This window comes from Mytilus californianus, unplaced genomic scaffold, assembly GCF_021869535.1.
Source record: "Mytilus californianus isolate M0D057914Y unplaced genomic scaffold, xbMytCali1.0.p SCAF_14, whole genome shotgun sequence".
Taxonomy (NCBI): domain Eukaryota; kingdom Metazoa; phylum Mollusca; class Bivalvia; order Mytilida; family Mytilidae; genus Mytilus; species Mytilus californianus.
The window spans coordinates 20628321-20651895 of record NW_026262626.1 but is presented as its reverse complement, the minus strand read 5'-3'; the positions used below and the strand labels follow the sequence as shown (position 1 = coordinate 20651895).

Here is a 23575-nt window from a genome sequence, read left to right as displayed (position 1 = left end):
TGGGCTGAAGAATGAGATGTGTCACTCCTTGAAAATATCATGTAATTTACTAATTGGTATTTGACCCAGTTAACATAATAATTGATGCCTACCATTGTTTTTGAATATAGATAGGAGATCATCAAGTGTAAAATTTATACGATGTTTAATTCGTTGATTTCGATTGATACGTTTGCCATGAGACCTTTTATTACGTTGTCTTTTATGAACAATATTCATGATAGCAATAGAAGAAGTTTAGATATGTTCCCTTGTTCCATTATATTGTCATTTAGACCCTGGGGATATGCTGTATACAGTTGTTTAATCCAAGACAGTTCGATAATTTTACGGTAATCTTCAAATTGTTTCTGGATCGTTTCGAGAGGTTGGAATTTTATAAATTTAATATTGTGATTGTGTTTAACTAAATGCTGGTAAGTTATACTTTTGAATTTCTTAGGTTTTCGGAAGCGGTATAGATGTTCCTGTGTTCGTCTAAACAATTCCCGCCCTGTTTGTCTTATATATTGTATACCACACTTAGGCTTTGTTCAAGTAACATCAGATAAATGAGGCTTTGAGTTTTTCATGTAATGGCTCAGGAAAAGGAAAACAAAACTGCTCTCCCGTTCACTGTTGACCTTACAGTATCATTAGCAGATAATCTACAGCAGGTTAGTCATTTTATGGCATTGCACGGGAATATTTTTGGATATCCACGTGCATTTATATTCAATAATCTGGCTGCAGCGGCATTTCCACCTTTGACACAATTGTAAAAAGTGCTAAATTAAGAAGGGGAACTTCGATTGACGGCGGTTGTTGAATTTATATTTGGAATGCGGTTTTTAGAGCACATGGATATCCTTGAAAAAGTGATGTATTTTCTTTTCTTTGCCATTTCGAAAAATGATTTGTTAAGGGTAATTAGAAAATTAAATGAGGCCGAAAGTCATAACCTTGAATAAGGATTACCATAACGGAATATATAAACAATTTATAAAGCAGTCGAAGAATTCTTATAAAAACTATATTGAGCATCCCGACAGAATGACGTTAGTAAAACAAGAAAGACATATAACACACACTGGTCCGAGAAAACAGTTATATCGTAGTGCATTTATTTAAGACAGAAAACGAAAATTTTAAAAATCGCACATGCTCTATCCAAAAAAAGATTGTTACAGTGTAGTGTATTACTATTTAGACAAATTATATATATCAAAATTATAGAAAAGTCTACAGGCTGTCACTCAAAATAATGTCAATATTATGTAAAGGGGGTGTATAATACAGTTTGACAGCTTCAGATCTAGACATGCTAAATTATGACCTTTTCAAACTGGACCAGATCACTACTTTACCTACTTGTAAACATTACTCCAAATTGTTTATACATGTAATTTCACCCCCATATATACTTACTATGTTATGCATAAAATATAAAGAAATAAATTTAGAAATGTGCGCAAGTTATACGCTGTTCTCACTAGATACTCTATTTGTAGACAACGAAAATCAAAGGACGATAAATGTGTCCCCGGACCTAATAATAGTATACACGGAAAACGAGTTCAAAAATCAAAATGTAAACCTTCTGATCTACTTGGCTGAGATGTGATTGGTTGGGATCTGATTGGGTGAATGTTTAAAGCAAACAAATCTTCTGGATATGGAACAGTTTGAAAGAAAATAAGTGAGTTTGAATACAATTTGATGGGATCATATTCCTCCCATACTACAAGTGAATATCAATATATTTTACTTTTGTTTAGCAGACTTGCATAAAATTTCAGAAAATTTCACGAAGGACTTGAAGGAAAATAAAACTGGTATGTATCCGACATTTAAATGCTCTTATGAAAAAAAAGTATATTTCGTATGTATTATATCTTCTTAAAATAACCACTTACTATCAAGTTAAAATTTTTCTTAAAAGCTTTCAAATGTCTTGATATATCCATATATAACGGTAAGAATTTGACAATGACTTTGTATTTCATTTGTATTTACTATAAGTAATATAATTGTATTTGGGTTTTTTAACGCCCCATTTCAAACAATGGTTGGAATAAAATAACTTCAAGCTATTTTTATATAAAATGTATATTTCAAACTTATACCTTGAACAAACACCATATAACATTGGTATACGAGATCATAGGACGCGGTGGAGATTTCAACACGATTACGATAAGAAAATATAGAGGCGTACGTCAATTAAACAGCAATTGATAGTAAAAGAAGAGGGGGTTCAGCTTTTTGCTAGTATTATATACTCCCAATTTCTTTAAAGGACGAATTAATTACAAACGAACAACCAAAAAGTTACAAAAATCAGCTGAGACGAAAACATGAACATTGCTCTCATGTTGACTAACATTAATGGCGTTCTACCTGAATAATAAATATATTAGACTTACATTGTAAACACAGAAACTGTAATGTTGGCGTTTTACAGGTTGTACACGTAAATAAGACTCGAAGCCGTTACAACCATTGCAAGTATTCACGTTCAATGAAAACAATAATGAAAGGTGATGAATAGGTTTTAAAAACAATAGCGTTATGTAACATTTTATTTATCAAATTACACAAGGTATAAGAATCTCTTTTAAGCATGGCATTCATCGTCGTCGTAAAATAGTTTTTTTAATCATCTCCTATGACACCGCCAGTAAGGCCAATTTCAACCACACTTCAACTGAATGATCCTTATAGTAACTAGAAGAAAGTTTGTGTTTTTTCGGCCAGTCAACAAACATTGTAACCATGGCTGAAAGGAAAACATAAAATGCACTGATTGTCTTACATGTATGTATTTAGAAACATTTTGGAAAGAGAAAATAATACGATGCAAAAATCCTCAGACCATCAAGATCTACCTACTTCCTAATTTCATCCAGATTATCAGATGACTCTTTTAAATGAGTTATTGCCATTAAATGACTATAAACCAATATCAAGTTGTTTTTAAAGAACGAGTTACACCGAATGACCCGAACAACCGGTTTTTTTTGTAACGCAATAACAACAGCCCTGTGACATGGAATATGTACGGGAAAGTGTTAGAATTTAAATGTCGTCAATTGTTCGGAAATTTTCATATTTGTTCCTTTTTATATCATTCCAAAAAACATATTAGATAGAAAGAAACTGTCCGGGACGAAAATTATCAGCAACACAAGATCTACGAAAATTCCAAAATACCGAAACCATTTGATGACCCTAAAGGGTTATTGTCCGTGAATTAAATTGTTTTAACTTAATGGCATTTATAAAACGATTTGTGTTTTTTTTATTGTGGCAGTCAACAACTCTGACCGTGATTGCTAAAAATAAAACATAATGCATTAACTGTCTTATGCCTTCAAAACCCTAAAGATAGAAAAAGACTGACAGGTTTAAAAATTGCAATGAATGGTAAGTTCGATGTATTTTCACCATAATTATCAGAAGAAACTATAAATAGCAAATATGGTCAATAAAACAATATTTACGAAACAGATTCTTTGGATGACTCATCATAGAAGTAATTGACCTTAAATCACAATTTAAAACTTTTATTTTTTATAAATTTGCCAATTATTGCGAAAACTATGATAGATAAGCAAAAACGATAAACTATAAAATGATCAGCCATAAAATTATTAATATAATAAAACATTTAATTACTCTAATTGCCCTAAAATGATGGTTTTATAATATGTTTTTGCTATTAAGTTAAGATCTATAGCAGATAGAAAGGAACTGTAAACTGTAAAAATACTCAGCAATACCAGATCAACAAAAATACATTTGTGTCGGTCTATAGCATGATTAATGCAATGCTAAAGATGCAAATAGATCCAGATGACCGACACAAGCCTCTAGTTTGATTCAGTATATGACGTGTATGTAAGGATAATGCATTTTGTCCAACCCTTAATGACGCATAACGAATGCCCTTCGATGATAGAAAGCCAAATACAAAATTATCAAAAGAATTGTGATACGAGACAATATTTGCCCTCAGAAATTTTAGATTTGTAAATTATCCGATCGTTCCAAAGGAATAGTAGTTTTAATCGATACATGGATACGATGATTTTTCAGATATGTTTGGGAAAATCATATGCATTTACTTATTTTGCGATCCTTACGCAAATATTCAAGACACAATTTAAAGATAGAAATAATACTATTTATCAAATTATGCTATGAACATTAGATGATTGTCTTTCTGTTTTTGAAATTCAAGGTACAATAGCATATAAGGTACCAACAAGTGGCCTAATCAAACGTCCTTCTTTTGCTTTGTTTTGTCGTTGGGTTGCTTCTTCACTGATGTATACGCCACATCTTACGTATTTCATTATAGATTATAACTTGTTCAATGAACAGTGTAACTGATAATGTAAAAGTTAAGTTTTGGAGAAGACAAAGAAAAAAAAGAAATAAAAATGTTGCCCTTAAAGTCATATACCCTCCAAATAAAGAGAAAAGAGTAAACAGTAACACAATTTCACATCTCAGTATGGATCGTTTGGGAATTTTACACTTGAACTTGTATACGTTATTTAAAATCGAAGCCCTTAAAAGCTATCATTGCACTGAATACAATAAAAATAGGTGATGACTAGGTATTAAATATAGCGTATTGGTATATTTTTAACAAACTTAGTTTCAAAAGGTATTTATATATTTAAGAACGTTTTGCAATTGATTCATTTTTGATTCTGTAGAGAACGACGTGCATGTAAGAATCAGGCATGTTTGTCTAACCGTTAATGACTAATATTACGAAACTGCAACGAGAGTAGAAAACCCAGTACAAAATTAACAAAAGAGAAATTGTGATAAAAGACAATATATATCCTCACAAATTCAAGATTTGTTAAAAACTTTAATTGTTTCAAAGGCAGAATAGTTCAACTGATACTTAAATACAATGATATATCCTAGTATGTTTTACACCAAAAACGTGATGTTACTATAACATATTTTACAGATAGGTTTTAGGAAAATTATAAACATTTATTATGCAACCATAAAGCAAACACGTAAGACCCTATCTAAAATATAAAATCATGTGAGACAATTAAAATAAGAAATTTGCTGTATACCTTAGGTGATTGTCTTTGGAAGATTTGTGAATACTTTCTGATTTTATAATTCAAATTACAATAATATATAAGGTATCAACATGTGGCCTTATCAGTTGTCCTCCTTTTGTTTTGTTGTTTGTTGGATAGCTATTTCACTGATGTATAAGCCAAACCCATTTGTTTTCAAGTGATCACAATTTATAGATTTTAAGTACTTTAATTAACGATGTGATTGACAATGTAATAGGTGAGTTAGGACAAAAAAAAAAAGAGTTTCAGTGAGAATCACATACTCTCCATATAGAGAGAAAATACTTCCAATGACAGGGTTGATAATAACCAAACTCCAAACTTCACGTTTCAATAGATAAGGAATTCTGTTTTTGAATCTATACATGTTAATACGACTGAAACCAGTAACAAGTTTCTTAGTTCAATGAATACAACAAAAATACATGATGACTAGATATTAAAGATAGCGTTATTTAAAATTGTATTTACCTTAGATGCATATTATCAACAAACTAAACTAAGTTGCAAGAAATATTTAGATATCTAAAAATGTATTACTATTGGTCTATTAGTTTTTATTCCAAATAAGATAAAGTGTATATGTATGTAAAAATAAGGCTTTTTAAATCGTTAAAACGCATTGCGAAACCCCATCAAAAGTAGAAAACTCAGTACAAAATTGACAAAAGAAGAAACGCGATAAACGAAAAAATGTGCCCTCAGGAATTCAAGATTTTCAAAATACTCCGCTCATTTCATAGTTCTCCTGATACATGAATCAATACTATAACCTCGAACACTTTACAACAAAATACGTGATGTTACTGTGACATATTGTACAAATAGGTTTTGACAAAATTAAATGCATTTATTATTTCTCGACCTTAAGGAAAACATGTAAAACCCAATTTAAACATCAAAATACTAATAGTTAACAGCCTTAAGTGCTGTGAACATTAGATACTGGTCTTTTGAAGATACATTAATAATGTTTGATTTTATAATTCAAAGTACAATACTATATATTATCTTACCTCCTATACATTTCTAGGAATATGATGAGTATATTTCATATGGGGTTAGAAGGCGTGGTTTATCTTAATATTCGGTTAGTAATGGTGTTACGTCCCTTTATAAAAACAACACGGCGTTGAGGAAAAATTTGAAACGTTTCACCCGGTCAACAGATGAAAAAATTGACGACGAACGATTGAAATAAATTCATAAAACACATAAAAAGCTACTAAGTTGTTATTATTGGCATTTGTTTTTGCATAGACCAATGGAAGTAGGTTCTTTATATTGAAAGCTTGATCACTTTGATAGGCCATTGGTCTAAATGCCACATGTTAAGATAGTCGGTAAGATAAATTCGCTACACAGTGGGCTAGTGACCTAATAAGATATATATGGGGTCAGTAAATTCCATATTTGGTTAGAACTTCGCTCTCACTCCATATGGAATTTATTGACCCCATATATATCGTATTAGGTCACAAGCAAACTGTGTAACTAATAAGGTAACTACATTTGGCCTTATCATACGTCCTCCGTTTGTCTTGTTTTGTTATTGGGTTCCTACTTCACTGATGTATGCGCCACATCAATAGTTTTTTAACGTAAATGGACGGTTTGATTGACAATGTATTAGATACAACTTGGGTAAAACAAACAAACAATAATAAAAAGAAAGTTGCAAAGGGGATCACACTCTCCAAACAGAGGAAAATAGTTACAATAAAGCGAACAATAACTTCTTAATTTATTTGCTTAAATTTTAAACTCGTAGATAAGACCAGAAGCCATTTAAATTATTTTCAATGAATGCAATTAGAATATGTGATCACAAGGTATTAAGTATACGTGATAAAAATACCACATCCACATGTTTTCAATTGATTACATTATAGATTATAATTACTTCAATGGATGGTAAGGTGGATTATTTAGTAGATAAGTCTAAGATAAGACCAACAAAACAATAAAACAGAAGATGATACTTTCAGTGATACGGGAACGGTCATTATTTATCTCCACGAGGGCTAGCAAATAAAGACGAGTGGAGGATGGCTCAGAAAACATTTGGAACCTGGAAAAGGGAAGTCTGAGTTTTCTGTATGTAGAACAAACGGGTGGGGTAATCAATTTTTCAATTTTTAAATTGAAACAACAAAAATTGACAAAAATAAGAAATAAATAAACAAAAGGAGAGAAGTGATAAATATGACAAAGATCGAGAGGGAGAATTTTTGTTTATGTACAAAGTATACACCACAATACCATTGGAGGAATACAATATGACATTGTTCCTGTTTTCATATTTTTACACTTGGTTTCTGGTATTGCTTTGATGTTAATTCAGGAATAATGCATGATCTTATTTATGTTGGTTATAAATTTCGGTTACATTAAACAGAATAAATTAGTGTGAACCAGACAAGATTGTTTACCTAACAAACCTATTTTGCTAAATTTAAATGCTTATTCTAATTACTGTGACCTCTGATTGCATTTTTTACATTATTAGATAATAACATCACAAAACATACTGAATTTACAGTATATTAAATGTATACAGATACCTTCTACGTAAAATGCCCTGGCTTTTAAAAAATACAAACTTGTTAACACAATTTATTTGATTTGAATATATTCAGAATTCAATGGTTATGAGACTAGTTTGAACAAAGTAACATATCGATAAAATGAAAAACAAAAACACAACCTTTAACACATCTCAACATTGAGAACTAAGAATAAAATAAATTGCAAAAGGTAAGTATTATTAATAACGATATCATGAATACCGATCGTGCGAGGGCATAACAGCCAGCCAAGGTCGTTAAACACTCCATAGAAGTAGTAATATCATGAATAAGAAACATCGGTGGCTTATCTCCCTTTTCCAATAGATGAACTAAAGGTTATATTCTTTATATGTATCTTTAAAACTTATATTATACAGCTGATATGCACTTACACGGGTAAACATGCCTTTGAAAACACAAATATGACTTCATATTTTTTTCTATATCATAATTGTGATTATAGATTTAATTCAGTTTAAAATTTTGATTAAAATAATATTTTTTTATTGTATTTATTTTTTACCCGAGTACCATGGATCGTCATACAGTTGTGATAGGTGAAGGCATAGTGAATGGCAGATTTGGGAGGGGGTAAAGATTTTCTGACATTGTTGTCAGAAGTGGGGGGGGGGGGTCACATCTGTAGTAAACAAAAGTAGAAAGATGGGGAGGGGGGACATTTAATTCTTGCCAGTCTTTCAAAATTATTTGCCGGCACCTGGTGATAAAAAATGACCGGTCTCTTATCACATATTCTCTAAACAGACAGAAAATAGTTACAATGACAAGTTAAACATCAAATAAATTTTCGTTCTTTAATATCATTGCATTTTGAAGAAGTGTAATGAATAGAATTAGCTGTACTTTATTGTAACCTCAACAACAAGGCTTTTCTACTTCTATTAGACAAGGTCGGTTTGTTTATGTTTGGAATTGGTTGATATGTTTCAGTCTCGTATCATTTAGTATCGGGATGGAGATTAGTTTTGCTAGAGTTAGACGTATGAATTAGAACAGATATGATGAACCGAATACATTAAGTGGTCAGGATTTGGTTATCAACAAGAGATAATTGTTTACACAGTATATCAAGCTCTGATTGTTTGCCCAATGTCTACAAATGGTCAATAAATTAAACACACGAAGGACGTAAAATGTTATTCAATACCGGGAAAACAATTTACTCTATGATGCCTTTATTTAACACACGATTTAATTGAAAAACAATGATAATTAACACATTGTAAAATAATTATTGAGGATACCAAAAGCAAGACCAAACAACACTGTTCACAACCAGCTGTTGTAAAGTCATGCTATCATACCTACCAATATAGGTAGCAATATCTTGGATAATATTTTATACAGTATCAAAAATAAGCAATTATAATTAACGCCTTATAAAATAATGATTGCATCTACTAAAAGTATTGTGCAGAGTCCAGAATATAAAAGAATTAGTTTAAAGAAAATAAATAACTTGTTGCACTCACTATTCTAGTGGAATTGCACATCAACAAAATTATAATAATGTTGTGATAAAATTGCCATTAAAAATTTGACCTTATAATAATCTTTATCCGTGCCGAAAAGAAAAAAAAAAGGTAAGAGACTAACACAACTAGTTCCCCCATCCTTTGTTTTGTGCGATTTGAAAAGATCTGAGTAACAAATTGGACACTTATTAAATTGGTAGGTAATTTCAGGTATGGAAGATTTTTTGGATAATGAAAAGTTTTCAAAGTGGAAATGAAATTGACATGTATTAAGGTATTTAAATGTCAATTATTATATAAGTTAAAATTCGGTATACCACGTTAAACGTACTTGTCTAGACAAAAAGTAGTCACGGTAGATTGAGCTATGTTTGTCATGTTTACCTTATCAATCTCAAATATTTAAATATATCCCGTTAAAGCTGCAAAACCCTTTTCCTTGAACTTACTTGTTTTTTGCATTCGATTTAAACATGTATATCTAAATGTATGAAACTAAGAGAGCATATTATAAACATAAGGAGATGTGGTATGATTGCCAAAGAGACAAAGTTCAAATGAAATGGAAGTAAGCAATTATAGGCAACTGTACGGCCTTCAACAATGAGAAAAGCCGATACTGTATAGTCGACTAATAAAGGCAATATAAAAATATGAAACGATTCAAATGAGAAAATTAATGGCCTAATTTAGTCCTCTCTAGGTTCTGGTAATATATGTTTTTGTTTTAAGACATCTGTGCGTAGTTTTGGGAGGTCATGTTTAATCGATTGATAATGCCAAGATGGATTTTAAAAACATGATTAAACAAAATATCATTTTATTATAAACTCAGCATTCCAGTTATAAGCAATCAATATCCATAATATAAATCATGTCAGCACATGTATGATACCAATACACGAGTTTCTTGAGAAAACTTGCATTTATCTCGAAACTATGGACATGCTTCTCTTCAATCGTCACAAAACTAACGGTCTACAGACTTTGACAGTGGGAATAGGAATCTTTTTATTTTAAAAATTTGTTTTTCAAGTTGATAATTACAATCAGAAAATATCATTTCAGTCATGACTATATACGAAAAGACACATTTGTGATGTAAAGCAACACGAAGCCTATAGTAGTTACATCTGTGAAGTTAACATAAATGCAAAAGTTAAATCTCTGTGAAAATATTCACAATTTTTTTTTTTCAGAGAATAAAAACACCAAAAATGTTGATTTTGTACCAGGGGATTATTTTAATAAGTGCCATCTCGTATTCATTCAGCTACGAATTAACAGAACCTAAGAACGATATGAATCATGACATCAAAAGACGAAGTACTTTTTTGATACAAGCTGCGATTGCTCAACTAGCAGAAACGTCTACTAGTTTAAAAACAGCGTATGCCAACAACGAACTTCAATCTGCAGGAAACGTTGCCCTTGAGCTCGTTGAGGGTGTGCCTATTCTAGGCGACATTGTCTACATTTTTGCGGAAAACCCTGAATCGACATTAGATATTGAAAGTGGATTAACAACGATTAATGAAAATTTGAAAGTTTTGAATTTTAATATAAAGAATATAGGTGTAAGAGTAGACGAATTGTCTAGGGAAATAGATTTGTCGGTCATAAAAAACCAAGTTGCCACTGATAAGCGAGAAATATCAAATTGTTATGCAGATTTTTTACTTTTCCTCCAAAATCCATTATCAAAAGCAGAACAAGATCGACTCAAAAACTGCTATTCTAAATTTGCATATATTCGCCAAATTGGAAGCATACTTAGCAACGATAAACTGACCTTTATGCAGTACCCTATCTTCGACCAAGTAATAAAAATAACTGGTTATTGTGACTGGGAAAGAATTCAAGACGTATACGGGTTTCTTCTCGGAATTTATATTGAAGGGTGCACAGCTTTGATTACCTCAGAAGTATTGAAATATGGAAACGAGTCTACAACCTTTAAGGACGAATGCAAAACTACAATACAAACTGCAGGGTATATACAAACCAAAACTTTCCAAAACTGCAAAATGGGGCCATGCAGCAAATATATCAAAGTTATGATCAATATGTTAAGGTCAGATTCAGCATCAGGCATACAATTGCGATTACACACGTCATTTCCATGGTTCAATTTTGTTATTGTCACGTTACGACAAAGTGGAAGTTCTGGTATAGCTCTGAATAACATTCGTGTTTTCAATTTTGTGACACTTTCAAGTAGTGCTGTCGTGTATCGCGTGCTTATATGGTCACCAGATACCAATACAGGATTTTTAGGAGAAGACAGGTATGGTATAGAGTACAAAGAAAATGAAGTGGAGTCTATGTTTAACGGTATGAACTTATTGAAAACGACGACAAATGGATTAACAAATATGTATGGTTTTCGAAGCAATTTAAATATTTTAGAGTCAGCCTGCAATCGAAACTTCAACACTGATGACCAGACCGAAAGTGATGTTGCCACTGATATAAAAGATCTCCTCATAAGCGAACACAATGTTTCGTTACCAGGATGGGCAATAGTATTAATCGTTGTAGGTCTGATCATTATTTTGGTTGTTGTTATTTGCATTGTTAAAAAGCGACGTCAAGGATAATAGATTGTCTGCAAGTGTGTATCTCTGTTTTACCGAAAAATTAAAACAAATTTAACATTGCACACACCTGAAACATTCTGCGCAATTATAAATTGACTGTATTTTCGGTTGACCTGTCGTTGTGCGAGTCTTATATTGTTATATATTCATTTTTGATAAACATTGAGATAGTTATATATTTGATATTAAGGTGCAATGGTCTATCTCCCTATAGAACTATAATACGAGATGTCTACGAGTTTCTGAACTATACTGTTCTATCTCTACACTCTCATTGGATTATAACAGCTTATTCGTCTAGATGAACACCGGATATTCATAGAAAAATAATTTTAATATGTGATGACTTATCACCAATTCGGTATTTACTAACAAATTTTAACAAATAGGATCTCGATTGGTCGCTAAAGGAGCTAAAACTGTTTAACTTTTAGAAGAACTTGAATTCAACTCCAGCTTTATGGTTGGGTGTATATTTCAATTATCAGTTTTCTATGTAGTGTTTAATGAAATTGCTAACTGTCAGCTTTTTCGTTGAATTTCTTTTTTCATTTGTTGTCCGTATTCTTTGACATGTGCCTCTCTGTATCCTCTTATTTTTATAGCCTTGAACACTGTACAAATATTCAGAGAGATCTTTTTACCTTTCAATAGATACAAATGACTGTTATCGTATTTTCTTGTAGACTATATTAGGCTTCGTATTTTTTGGAATTTTCCTTTTTCCATAAAGAAGCCACAACATGTGAACTATTATCAAAATAACTATAGCATGTGCTGTTACCCATACAGAACTTATAATGTAGATTGTCCTCTAGTTCCAAACGAACAAAAAAGGGGGAGTCCCACTCTGTCTCTGAGGCAAGAATTATTTACGCAAATTCTTTCAAATAACCTTAAATCATTATGTTGAACATATATTTTTTTTAATACTGTTAATTTGTAATATTAAAAAATGAACGGTGTTTTCTTTTAAGTACACTTCTAAGCGACAACTTAAACATTTCCCAACTGACTTACTTTTGACAGCATTAAGTCCAGAAAAGGCTTGATTTCAAATGAATATTTCATTTTAAAAAATGTTGTTCTTGTATTATGCTGTTACACCATTGTCCCATGTAAGGGGTGGTTAAGCACCCGCAAAACCATTTAACCCTGCCACATTATATATGTTTCTGTCCAAAGTAAAGAGCCTGTAATTAAGTGGTTGTCGGTTTTTTATTGCTATTGGTCATATTTGTTTGTCAATAATTGTTTTGTATTTTATGTTTGTTGTTGCACGACTGTCCCGTCCCAGATAATGGGCAGGGTTAGGCTCCCACTAACACTTTTAACATCGTCACATTCTGTATGTATTCGTCCCATGTCAAAGCCTGTAATTCAGTGGTTGTCGTTCGTTACTGTAAAGTATATTTTTTCGTTTATTATTTTGTACATAAATCAGACCTTTAGTTTTTCATTTTAATTGTTTAACATTTGTCGATTTCACTTTTCTATTCGATATGGGTTTTGCTCATTGTTGAAGACCGTATGGTGACCTTTAGCTGCTAACTGCTACGTCACCTGGTCTCTGGTCTCTCATACCACATCTTCTTATTTTCATATTAAATGGACAAATATTTTCGACATGTATATGTATATGTATATGCATAATTACTCTAAATATCAGCACAACAATGTTAAATCTGCAAATTTGCGGAAGCAAATTTTAGTTCTTCCCTCGCCAGGATTCGAACTCATGCTATTAATGGGATATCGTGACAACACCGCCTGCACTGTGTCCAGCGCTCTGGACCACTCGGTCATCTAGACTGAACTAAAAATTCAGCTTTCGATGGCCTAGTGTTACCTTTCCTATATGTATATACATAGTGCCTATAAATAGCAATACATAACATACAAATCTATTTGAGTGAGGATTAATCAGTACAAATATTAATACACTTACACAAATGAAATTATGAATTGCCTAACAATTTAGTTTTAACACACTATTTAGTATGTAAATATTAAAATGTTAAAAATATTTACAATGCGATAAAAAAATAAACGCAATATTTCGCTAGACAAACTAGCTTCATCTAGCGTCCATCTATTCAGGTGAAATCGGATGCAGATAAGAAATATTTGCAGCTCATTGTACATTGAATTTTCCTGCCTAATAAATAAATTCAAAATTTGGATGAAGTTCAAGATTTGTTTTTGAATTTTGCAACGTCCAATGGCCAATATTACAGAGAAATAAAGGACGGTGTGATAAATTAATTATTCGTTATCTTTAAGATAAACAAATCTTAAACTTCATCCAAATTTTGAATTTATCAATTAGCTAGTTTTTCTAGCAAAACATTGCGTTTATTTTTTGACCGCATTGTAACTATTTTTAACATTTTGATATTAATATACATTTATGTATTAGTTTATCAAATTAACTAAAGTGTCATATTATTAACACTTATTTGGGAATTCTTATGTATTATTTATGTAACAACTGAGTGTTTAGAACCTTATGACACGAATCTATTTTCTTTTTTCCTATGCATTTAATAATATATATATTTATATATTTATTGTGTATTTTCTTGCTGAAATGTATATTTACTTTATCAAAATAGCTGATTTGAAACAAACTGTGTTATGCTCTTTGGTCGGGTTGTTGCCTCTTTGACACATTCCCCTTTTCCAATCTCAATTTTATTGAATGTTATTTTTTGTTTAAATGCTCTTATACTCTTGATTTATTTGTAATCTCAATAATTTGGCCTTGTGCGTATTTGATGGATGTTTATTCCAAAACAGCATCTGATAGTATTGAAATGGAGATGGAAACTCAACAAAGATACCAGGTTGATACGTTAGAAGCGCGTTTCGTCTGCAGAAGATTCATCAGTGACGTGCACATCAAAATTTTAGAATTGGTTTAAGGGAGATAACACTTAAAATTAGTAATGCGTTTGTAATATGCCGTATCATCAATGCATTTTAAGCATTCGTATTAAACATGACTTAAGTATTCTTTGACATTCTATCAGATATTCGGAATCCTCTAGTGTTATCCATGTACTGACAATAAAAAATTGCCCGCTAACCCCTACTTTCCTTTTCATAATTTTATAACATATAGTGTAAAATGCCGTTTTTGAAAATCTTATAAAAATCCTTGTTATTTATATGTTTAAAAAAAATGAGAGAATTATTTCCTGCCAAATTTTCAATTGACTATATCTCAAAACAAGGACACGGACCTTTAATTTTTTTTCTGCTTTTCAAGCTCCTTTATTTATGTTTGTTTTTAATTTATTACAATCTTTAAAAAGGCTTGTTATCTTGAAAAAAAGGAGCGAACAACATCCTTAAAACTTGTACTGTGTATAATGGTGTATGGTAATTAAACGAAGGATAATGCGAAATGTGTACTTACCTGAGAAACATGACGGATGCCACTAGAGGAGCAGAATCTGCTTTTCCTTCTGAAGCACCTTAAATCACCCTTTGGTGGGATTCATTTTACTTAGTCTGCAGGAATTGTTTGCCTTTTTGATGTCTTTCCTGTTTCGCCATTGCGTTGTCCGTTTTACGTCTTTACGTCGAGTTATAATTGTCATCTTGATACCTTCAGCATGTCTTTGCTTGAGTTTCCATTTATTGTTGCAATGAAAGAGCATTCACACTTTTGATAGAAAACATAAGGCCTTATTTCCATTTTTGTAAGAGCAAATACAATCATTCGAAGTTCTCGACTATGCCAAAAGGCTTCGTTATTTATCAAACCTTGGATTATAAATAGTAATCTAAGAATACTGATATTTGTAGAAAGATGAAATACTTTAAGGTATAGAACCATCAATCAGTCCCGGTCAGGAAGAACATATTAGAAGGTATAACATATTTAAAACACTTATACTTGTAACTTTCAAGATATGGGTAGTTTTAGTATGAAATGAAAGCATCAAAACTTTGCATCACTGTTGTACCCTTGTTGAATGGTTAGAAAAAAAAATAATGATAACATGTCTGTGATTTTTCTGTGAAATAGAATTAGAAGGGCCTGTTCGCAAATCAGAAGTACCTGTTTTGCACTTACGAACTCCAGGAACCCCGTGCACTCTTATATGCAATGAAAAGTATATTGAGTTTGTGCTTTCTAGTGATTTTTTTTCAGTACTAGCCAGGCTCAGGTATTGTTCAACACGAAATGCCTGTGACTTCATTCGAGGGAAGACAGAATGGATATGAATGATGGAAATTACAGAATTTATCCCATTAAGCAATGGGGCCATGAATCAGTGGTATTATTCATGAACACCGGTGTTTTGAAAAAAAGCAGTTAAGTATTTCAGTTTTAGCATAGAACTTTGATATAAGTTTAGCTATTTTTTCCTTAAATACAAATTTAAGTTCATAGAATCTGACAGTTCTTGTGTACTGAAGCCATCATGAGGGCTTGTTTAAAATCTTTACATACTTCAAAACAACATTACTACATATAAATAATATTAAAATATTTTTACAAACTGTTCATTTTCTATTTCGGTTAAACTTTTTTAATCATATACCGACGTTTTTAACTGTTTCGAGAAATCTGTATATGATTTTATGGAAAACAATTTTTTCTTAAGCAAACGATTTTATGTTCTTAAACTACCCACAAGCAAGGCCATTCTTTCCCTTTTCAACTGATTTTTATAGTTTGTTCCTATGTTGTAATGTTACACCATTGTCCGAGGTGAGGGGAAGGGTTTGGCGCTAGCAAACTAGTTTAACCCTGCCACATTCTGTATGTACCTGTCCCAAGTCAGGAGCCTGTAATTCAGTGGTTGTCGTTTGTTGCTGCATATCATATTTGTTTTTCGTTCATTGTTTTGTACATAAATCAGGCCATTAGTTTTTCTCGTTCGATTGTTTTACATCTGTCATTTTGAGGCCTTTTATAGCTGATTATACGATATGGGTTTTGCCTATTGTTGAAGGCCATACTGTGATCTATATTTGTTAACTTCTATATCATTTGGTCTCATTGGCAATCATACCACATCTTCTTTAAGCCATTATAATGTATTTAATATAATTTATCCTACTTTATATAGTAAAAATGCTATACGTTAATGGAGACCTGAAATTCTAAGCCAACAATAGAAACTCAACTGTGTCACTTAATGGCAATACAATTTCAGCATCTTGTATTTAGAAAAAAAATATGAATTAAAAATTTATTCAAAACTACCTTGGTTCTAAAACTGTTAAATATTTTTGCTGGTAAAATATCTCCTATGAAATTCTAAAAAATGTAGGCATTTCAGTAACAGGCAAAAACTCATCAACGATACAAGGGTTTTAAGTTAGCTTACCAGACGCTCGTTTCGTTTTCAAAAGTCTCATTAGTGGCTCTCAAATCTAAGTATTTTGAATGCTTAATCAAATACAAAGATCAACAGAATAAAAAAGTAAAATTCCGAGAAGTTGTGGCAAATACGACTTTGGCAATCTATGCCTCGGGGATAGAAACATGGGTGTTTAGAATAGTTTAACATTTTGTAAAAATGAACATATCAATGATTTTTTTATGTCAACACAAAAGTGCCCATTAATGGGCTGATGAGTGGTTGTAAAAATCATCAGAGATACCAGGCCTATAAGTTGGCACGCAACACTCGCGTTTCGTCTGCATAAAAAACTTAGCAGTGGCGCTCGAATCAAACAGTTGGAAAGCCAAATCACAAACAAAGACGAAGAACATTTGAAACCTGAAAATTCCTAAAAGCTGTGCCAAATACGACTTAGCAGTTTTAGCTTATTATATGTTTATTCTTGTTGTATAAGAAAACAAACTATTTTCTAGTACAGCACTTTGGGAAGATTTAATCTTAAATACGTGATACGAAATTCGTTAACAGTTTATGTTGATCAAATATTTTCAGATCTGATAATGGCATTTTCCACTATTTAATCTTTTGCTATACATATTTTGCGAATTGTATTTTCGAAAACAATCTTTTGGCAGCGGACTTTTTTTCATTGATATATCGACCTTTATATAGGGCTAACGAAGTTGGCGTATGTGGGTTTGATTAGTTTTAGATATGTATTGAGTCGTTTTCTAAAGGCAAACCATTTTTAGTTCCTGAAACTACCAATTTGTAATATTTTAGTCTAATATTATAATTACATCTTTTATCAATTTATTCAAAACAAGAGACTGCCAAACAACAGCAAAACCGGATTAATCGTCAAAACTAAACCCGATCCAGGTAATCCATTTTATCCAATTTTAAAATATGAAAAGAAGCGTTTGAACGGTTCTCAAGTTATTGCACAGAAACAGCTGGTGATGACAGATGAAATGAAATGTATTGGAGTAAGCCAGGCTTTCTGGGTTCACTTAGTATTTGCAGGTATTTTGAGTATGAATGTCCGTTTTGGCTGTGCACAGCCACGAACTTTCTGATAAGCGAACACACACCCACAGACATTATCGATGCAAATACATAGCCACAAACTTTATGATCACAGCTATAGATTTCTTATATGAAAATACAAAGCAGCATCTCGTTGGCACCTTGATATCAAGACAAATTATTACATAGAAACAACAATAACTGTTAAACAAGTTGGGGGTTATTCGGACTGAAAACCAGATTCAACCCAACACTACCATTTGAAATTATCGATGTCGAGTCAGAATTATTACAGTCTGCTGTCAAATGGTCAATGAGGATAGTTTGCATTTACCCAACACTAGCTAAATGAATATGATAATCGAATTTAAAATATACCTAGAAATTGTATAGAACATGATCATTTGTTATTCCTTTTGCATAGTGCACCAAAGATATCAGCCATGACATGATAAAGGTAAGCTTTAAGAAAGTAAGAAACATTTTATTAATTTTAAGTGTTTGTCGTATTATGTTTTGGACCTCGATTTGCATTTTAAAATGCATTTAAAAAGGTACAACTGGGGTTGACTGAGATGTAAAATATATTAAAATAGTCACCTTGACTGCTCAGCTGGATTTTGAAAATACTAATACTTGTAATACTCACCAACTTCATTCTGAATGGGGTGTTAAATCCCCCGTATGGGAAAGTGTCATTGGTTTCTGCGCGTAAAAAACAATAATGATTGATACTCTTTGGATGATACCAAAGTGTCTTGTTGCAGTCAAATATGCCGCAACAACCAAATGTGTCCTCTTATTTTTATGTAAACTTCTTTTTCTCGGCAAACCACTTTGCAGTAATAACTAATTGACATATCCTTTGAATGTTTGTATTTCTTTACTTGATTATGCATATATTGCAATTTGAATATACAATAGATTGATATTTAAGGTAGATTGGGTGTCTTCTGTCATCTTGGAATGTAAAATAACTGAAAACAATCGATCTAGATCTTTGATAAATTATGCAAATTTTATAGAGAAGAATGTTATTCATTTGTAAGACGTTTTATCTAAATGAAAAAAAAAATATGATGTGATTAATCATATTTTGACTACAGTTTTTTTTATTACCTATAAAACTTACCTATTTTGTTTTATAGCAAGAAAACGAGTCCCGTGACCCAAATAATTGTTTGTATTTTCTTAAAGCACATTGTAAGAATTATCTTCTCATGTTTTAACTAAAAATCTATCGTTTAGTTTTCTTTCTATCACACACAACTATTTGTTATTATATTTAAAAAAAAGTCATAAACACTACATAGTTGCAATTTATTGAAAAATTTTAGCAATTTTCGATTCTAATTTTACAAAAACGGTTTTTTTATAGGTCGAAGTATACAAAAATACCTTACAAATGATCGGCGGTTCCCGTTTCCTCCCCATGAAGTATGTATATTTTATTTACATATTTGATCAGTTTAAAAACTAATTGCAGGGTAAATATATTATGTTTGAATTAAAATATATCATACATTTTATGTAAGCAGCTAAAATGTATATATTTTATTAGGATAAAAATGAAAATAACAAGAATGTAAACAGTAAGTTTTATGCGCACGGGTCATTTATATTTTGTGCTAATTAGAACACGGCTTTGTTTATAAAGCGAAATAAGGACGTCATATAAGAATTGAGATTTGACATTTTTCCAAAGATAAATATTCTCTATTTAAGTTATGAATATTGTTAAATGATCGCAGTCTATATCTCTAAATTTGTGAGCAAGGATTAAGGTAAAGATATATCTACAGAACTTCAAAACATACTACATTTCCAGGCGATTATTGTTATTTGTAATGCTACTCAAACTTGTAATATTACGACAAATAGTAACATTACAGCTTTGTGTAATATAAGGCCTATATTACAAAAAAGCGTAATAATAAATATTACGAATATCTGTAATATAGTTTTTCTATATTACGAACATTTGTAATATACGATTTAATGGCTGTTTCGTAAATTTCGACGTATCTTACCATGACACCAAGTAGTCTCTCTAAAAGAAATACATACGGTAATCATTTTTACATATGCAAAAAATTTTGTTTTAAAGCCGAAAAAAATGTTTACATAATTAATGATTTTCCTACGCAATGTCCTAACTAACAACTGAAGTTTTGGCAAACTGTTCATTCCTACAATCTTAAAACTAATTTCATATGAAAGAATAACATCTTCTCTTGCCAGAAACGTTTTATGATTTATGCTTTAAATGCTAGTATTACGTCGAAAAATCTTTAAAGAAACATGTATATCGATTCCAAACCATATTTCAATGGAGACAACTCTTGGTTGCTAAGAAGTGGATGAATAGTATAAATCGTTGTCTTCTTTAAAATTGCTCTAACGCACTTGAAATTTCACTGTTTGTCAGTAGCTGAAAAAATTAGGACATATCTGATAAACCGAATTGATTTATGATATTTAAAATCTCATTCACAAGTTATTTTAGGAATATTAAAACAATATTACATATCACAGAAAATGAAAAGAGATGTGCATGACATCTTGCACACACGACGAAGGGAATCATGTCCTATGTAATAATATAATCAGGAGAAATTAAAGATTTTCCGCAATAAAAGAAGTTAGGCACCGACCTTTTTTTTTTGTTATTAGGGAGGGGCATTTTTTATAAAGAATTGTTTAACTCAAAATTTCTAGAAAATAATAATTTGTTTCAGAACGGAAATGAGAAAAAAAATAGTTTGTTTTATATTTAAAAAAAAAAAAACAATGATGAGGGTCTTGATTAGGATCTTCATATCTGTATTCTAGAATTTTTGTCGGGTGACCTACATTTGCGCGGATTTGAAAATGACAAGCATTACATTTGCGCGGAGAAGTGGTATTACGTTTGTGCGAATTTACCTGTAGTTTACCTGAGTCTTTTTTTACCTGTAATTTGTTTTTCGATTATTGTTTTGAACATAAATTGGCGATCATACCACATCTTTTTATTTCATATATTGATAATAAAATTGAGAAAGGAAATGGGGAATATGTCAAAGAGACAACAACCCGACCAAAGAGCAGACAACAGCCGTATTAGACAAATCTTTATTTGTTTATATAAACATTAAAAAGCACTACATTTATGTAAAAGAAAAGTTTTTAATAAAATACAGCGAATATCATGGAAAAGAACATTCAAAGTATGTAGTCATGAATAAAACGCAGTATACATGCAGATGATATCTATACAGAAATCAATATAGATCAGTCCTTGTCTGGTACTTGTATCCTGGCGATTTCAGATAGCATTGTCAGGAAATTTTACCAGTTTGAAATTTCAGAAATTGTTGAACGGTAAACTGCATTTTCTCTTTTTCTGTGCGTTTTACAAGGGCTTGGTTATCACTGTCGCGAATTTTAATGTAAGTAGTCGCCTGAACTTGTAGAATAATCTCAACGAAAGTGTAGATTGCTGGATGAGTTGAATAAAAATGTTCATTTTAATGGGTATGAAAAGACTATGGCCCATTGTTGGTACGTTTTTTTTTTCTTGATTTTTTTTGTGCATCTCCAGAAAATGTCTCCATTCTTTAACTTAGATGTTGAATGTCTGAAAGTACCTAACAGCCACGTTGCCTATTCTCCAGGACCCAATACATCGTGTTTCTGCAGTACAGAATAGGACAAACTCTACAATATTCCGTGGCTCATATGAAGGGTGGGTGCTTCATCAGGAGTTCTGACCCAATCCTTCATGTTGTACTAAGCTTTGACTACCGAGCTAGTCAGTATTTCTTTTAAGTTCCGATGTCTACTGAACTCCACCATTGGTGGTTTTGGAAATAGCTCCCTACATTTCGCATTGCGAAGTAGTTTTTTTATAATGTTTTCGCAAAGCTTTATTTATATTTCCTAACGAAAAGCGATATTTAGTTACAAATACTAGTGGTATCTGCTTGTCAGATTCTTGTTTAAACTCTGATCATTCGATATTGAGAGCCGATTCACAGTTACGATGTATTTCATGCTCCTTATATCCCCTTTTACAAATTATGAGTTTGGAAAAACCCGATCTAAAAGAATCTTTGGTAGCCTAGTTCGATTATTTCACTCATATTATGAGTAAGACAGGACGGAACAAGCTAAAATTAAAGAAAAGTAGAAAGATGGACAGATTGCATCCACCATTAACCCAAGAAGCACTCGCGATCGCTACTTATGAAATGAACGACGATGACTTCGATGATATGGACCGAACAGATCTAAATGACAGTACCGAACCACCACCCATAGATATTGCTTTTGAAGCAGTTAACCGAATAGAAAAAGTAATGAACCAGAGACTCAGCATAGCGAAAGCAAGAGAAGGAATGGTGCACGGCAAAACATCACATAATATGCCGCCCTTCTGTCACCTGAATATGAGATGCACCCCTGATCTAGGCAATGTTGAAATGAACAATATGTTTGGAGATCAAATGAAGAACATCACAGATGAAACAAGAAATACATTCACGGACAGAATTATCCGAACATTAGACGGTTTCCTGGAAGAAAAAAGGAAACAATAACAACTATAAGAAGAGAGGCGAAGGAAAAAATTGGAATAACAAGTAAAAGTGAAGGTACAGCAGGATCAATAATGTACAGAAAATTAGGAAAACTGAAAGACCTTAATGACAGTCAGCTAGCCGAATTCAAAGCAGCAATCCATTACAAACAATCCGAAAAACACAATGGACCATATGACCAAAGGAAAAGACACAGAGACAATTCATATAATTACTAATTAGTGTTATAATACTATGGAAATTTTTTATCATGTTGTCATTGGATTTTTCTATTTCTTGTTTAATAAAACAAGTGTTAATCTGTCATCTTAATTGGATTTTAATTTTCATAGTACCACTTCTACCACTCCTCAATACAGATAAGTGAAGTTATGCATGTTAATTAAGGTATCAATATATTGCATAACATATGTTTACTTTCCAACCACTGACATAAAAGGTCAGCTGAGGTCAACATCATGCTTTCATATTAAGTAGATGTACGATAAAATTTGTGCATTCAGTTTCCATTTATCTATGATTGCAGACAGCTGGTTTTTCCATTGCGGTTTGTTTTAGGCGTAAAGGTTATAACTGTATGTGATCGCAATTATAATTATCAGAATTGCAATCGTCAATGTTAAGAATGACTCGCAGATTTAAAAAGAAAGTAAAAACTGTTAAACAAAAAATAAGAAATCTCGATCGGGTTTCTAGAAAGAAAGGACAAAAAAAAAGCACAGGTATATAAAGCTAAACAATATGTATATAACTTAGCCAACTGCCAATTGACAGACGAACAATACATAGTTCTAGGTAAGGGTTTAAAATTTATACCTATGCCTAAGAATTGTAA

The 23575-nt window shown here is 31.7% G+C and overlaps 1 protein-coding gene across 1 annotated transcript; it reads left to right on the top strand.

Annotated features, from left to right (window-relative positions):
* The first annotated feature begins 1640 nt into the window (after positions 1–1640).
* On the top strand, positions 1641–14044 carry LOC127724349 (uncharacterized). The gene is made up of 2 exons (XM_052231290.1): positions 1641–1678; positions 10365–14044. Exon 2 carries the CDS (start codon positions 10383–10385, stop codon positions 11763–11765), a length of 1383 nt encoding a protein of 460 aa, XP_052087250.1. The 5' UTR covers positions 1641–1678; positions 10365–10382; the 3' UTR covers positions 11766–14044.
* Positions 14045–23575: the final 9531 nt, after the last annotated feature.

Coding starts and splice junctions, on each gene's coding strand:
- LOC127724349 (XM_052231290.1), top strand. CDS start 10,383: ATGTTGATTTTGTACCAGGGGATTATTTTAATAAGTGCCATCTCGTAT.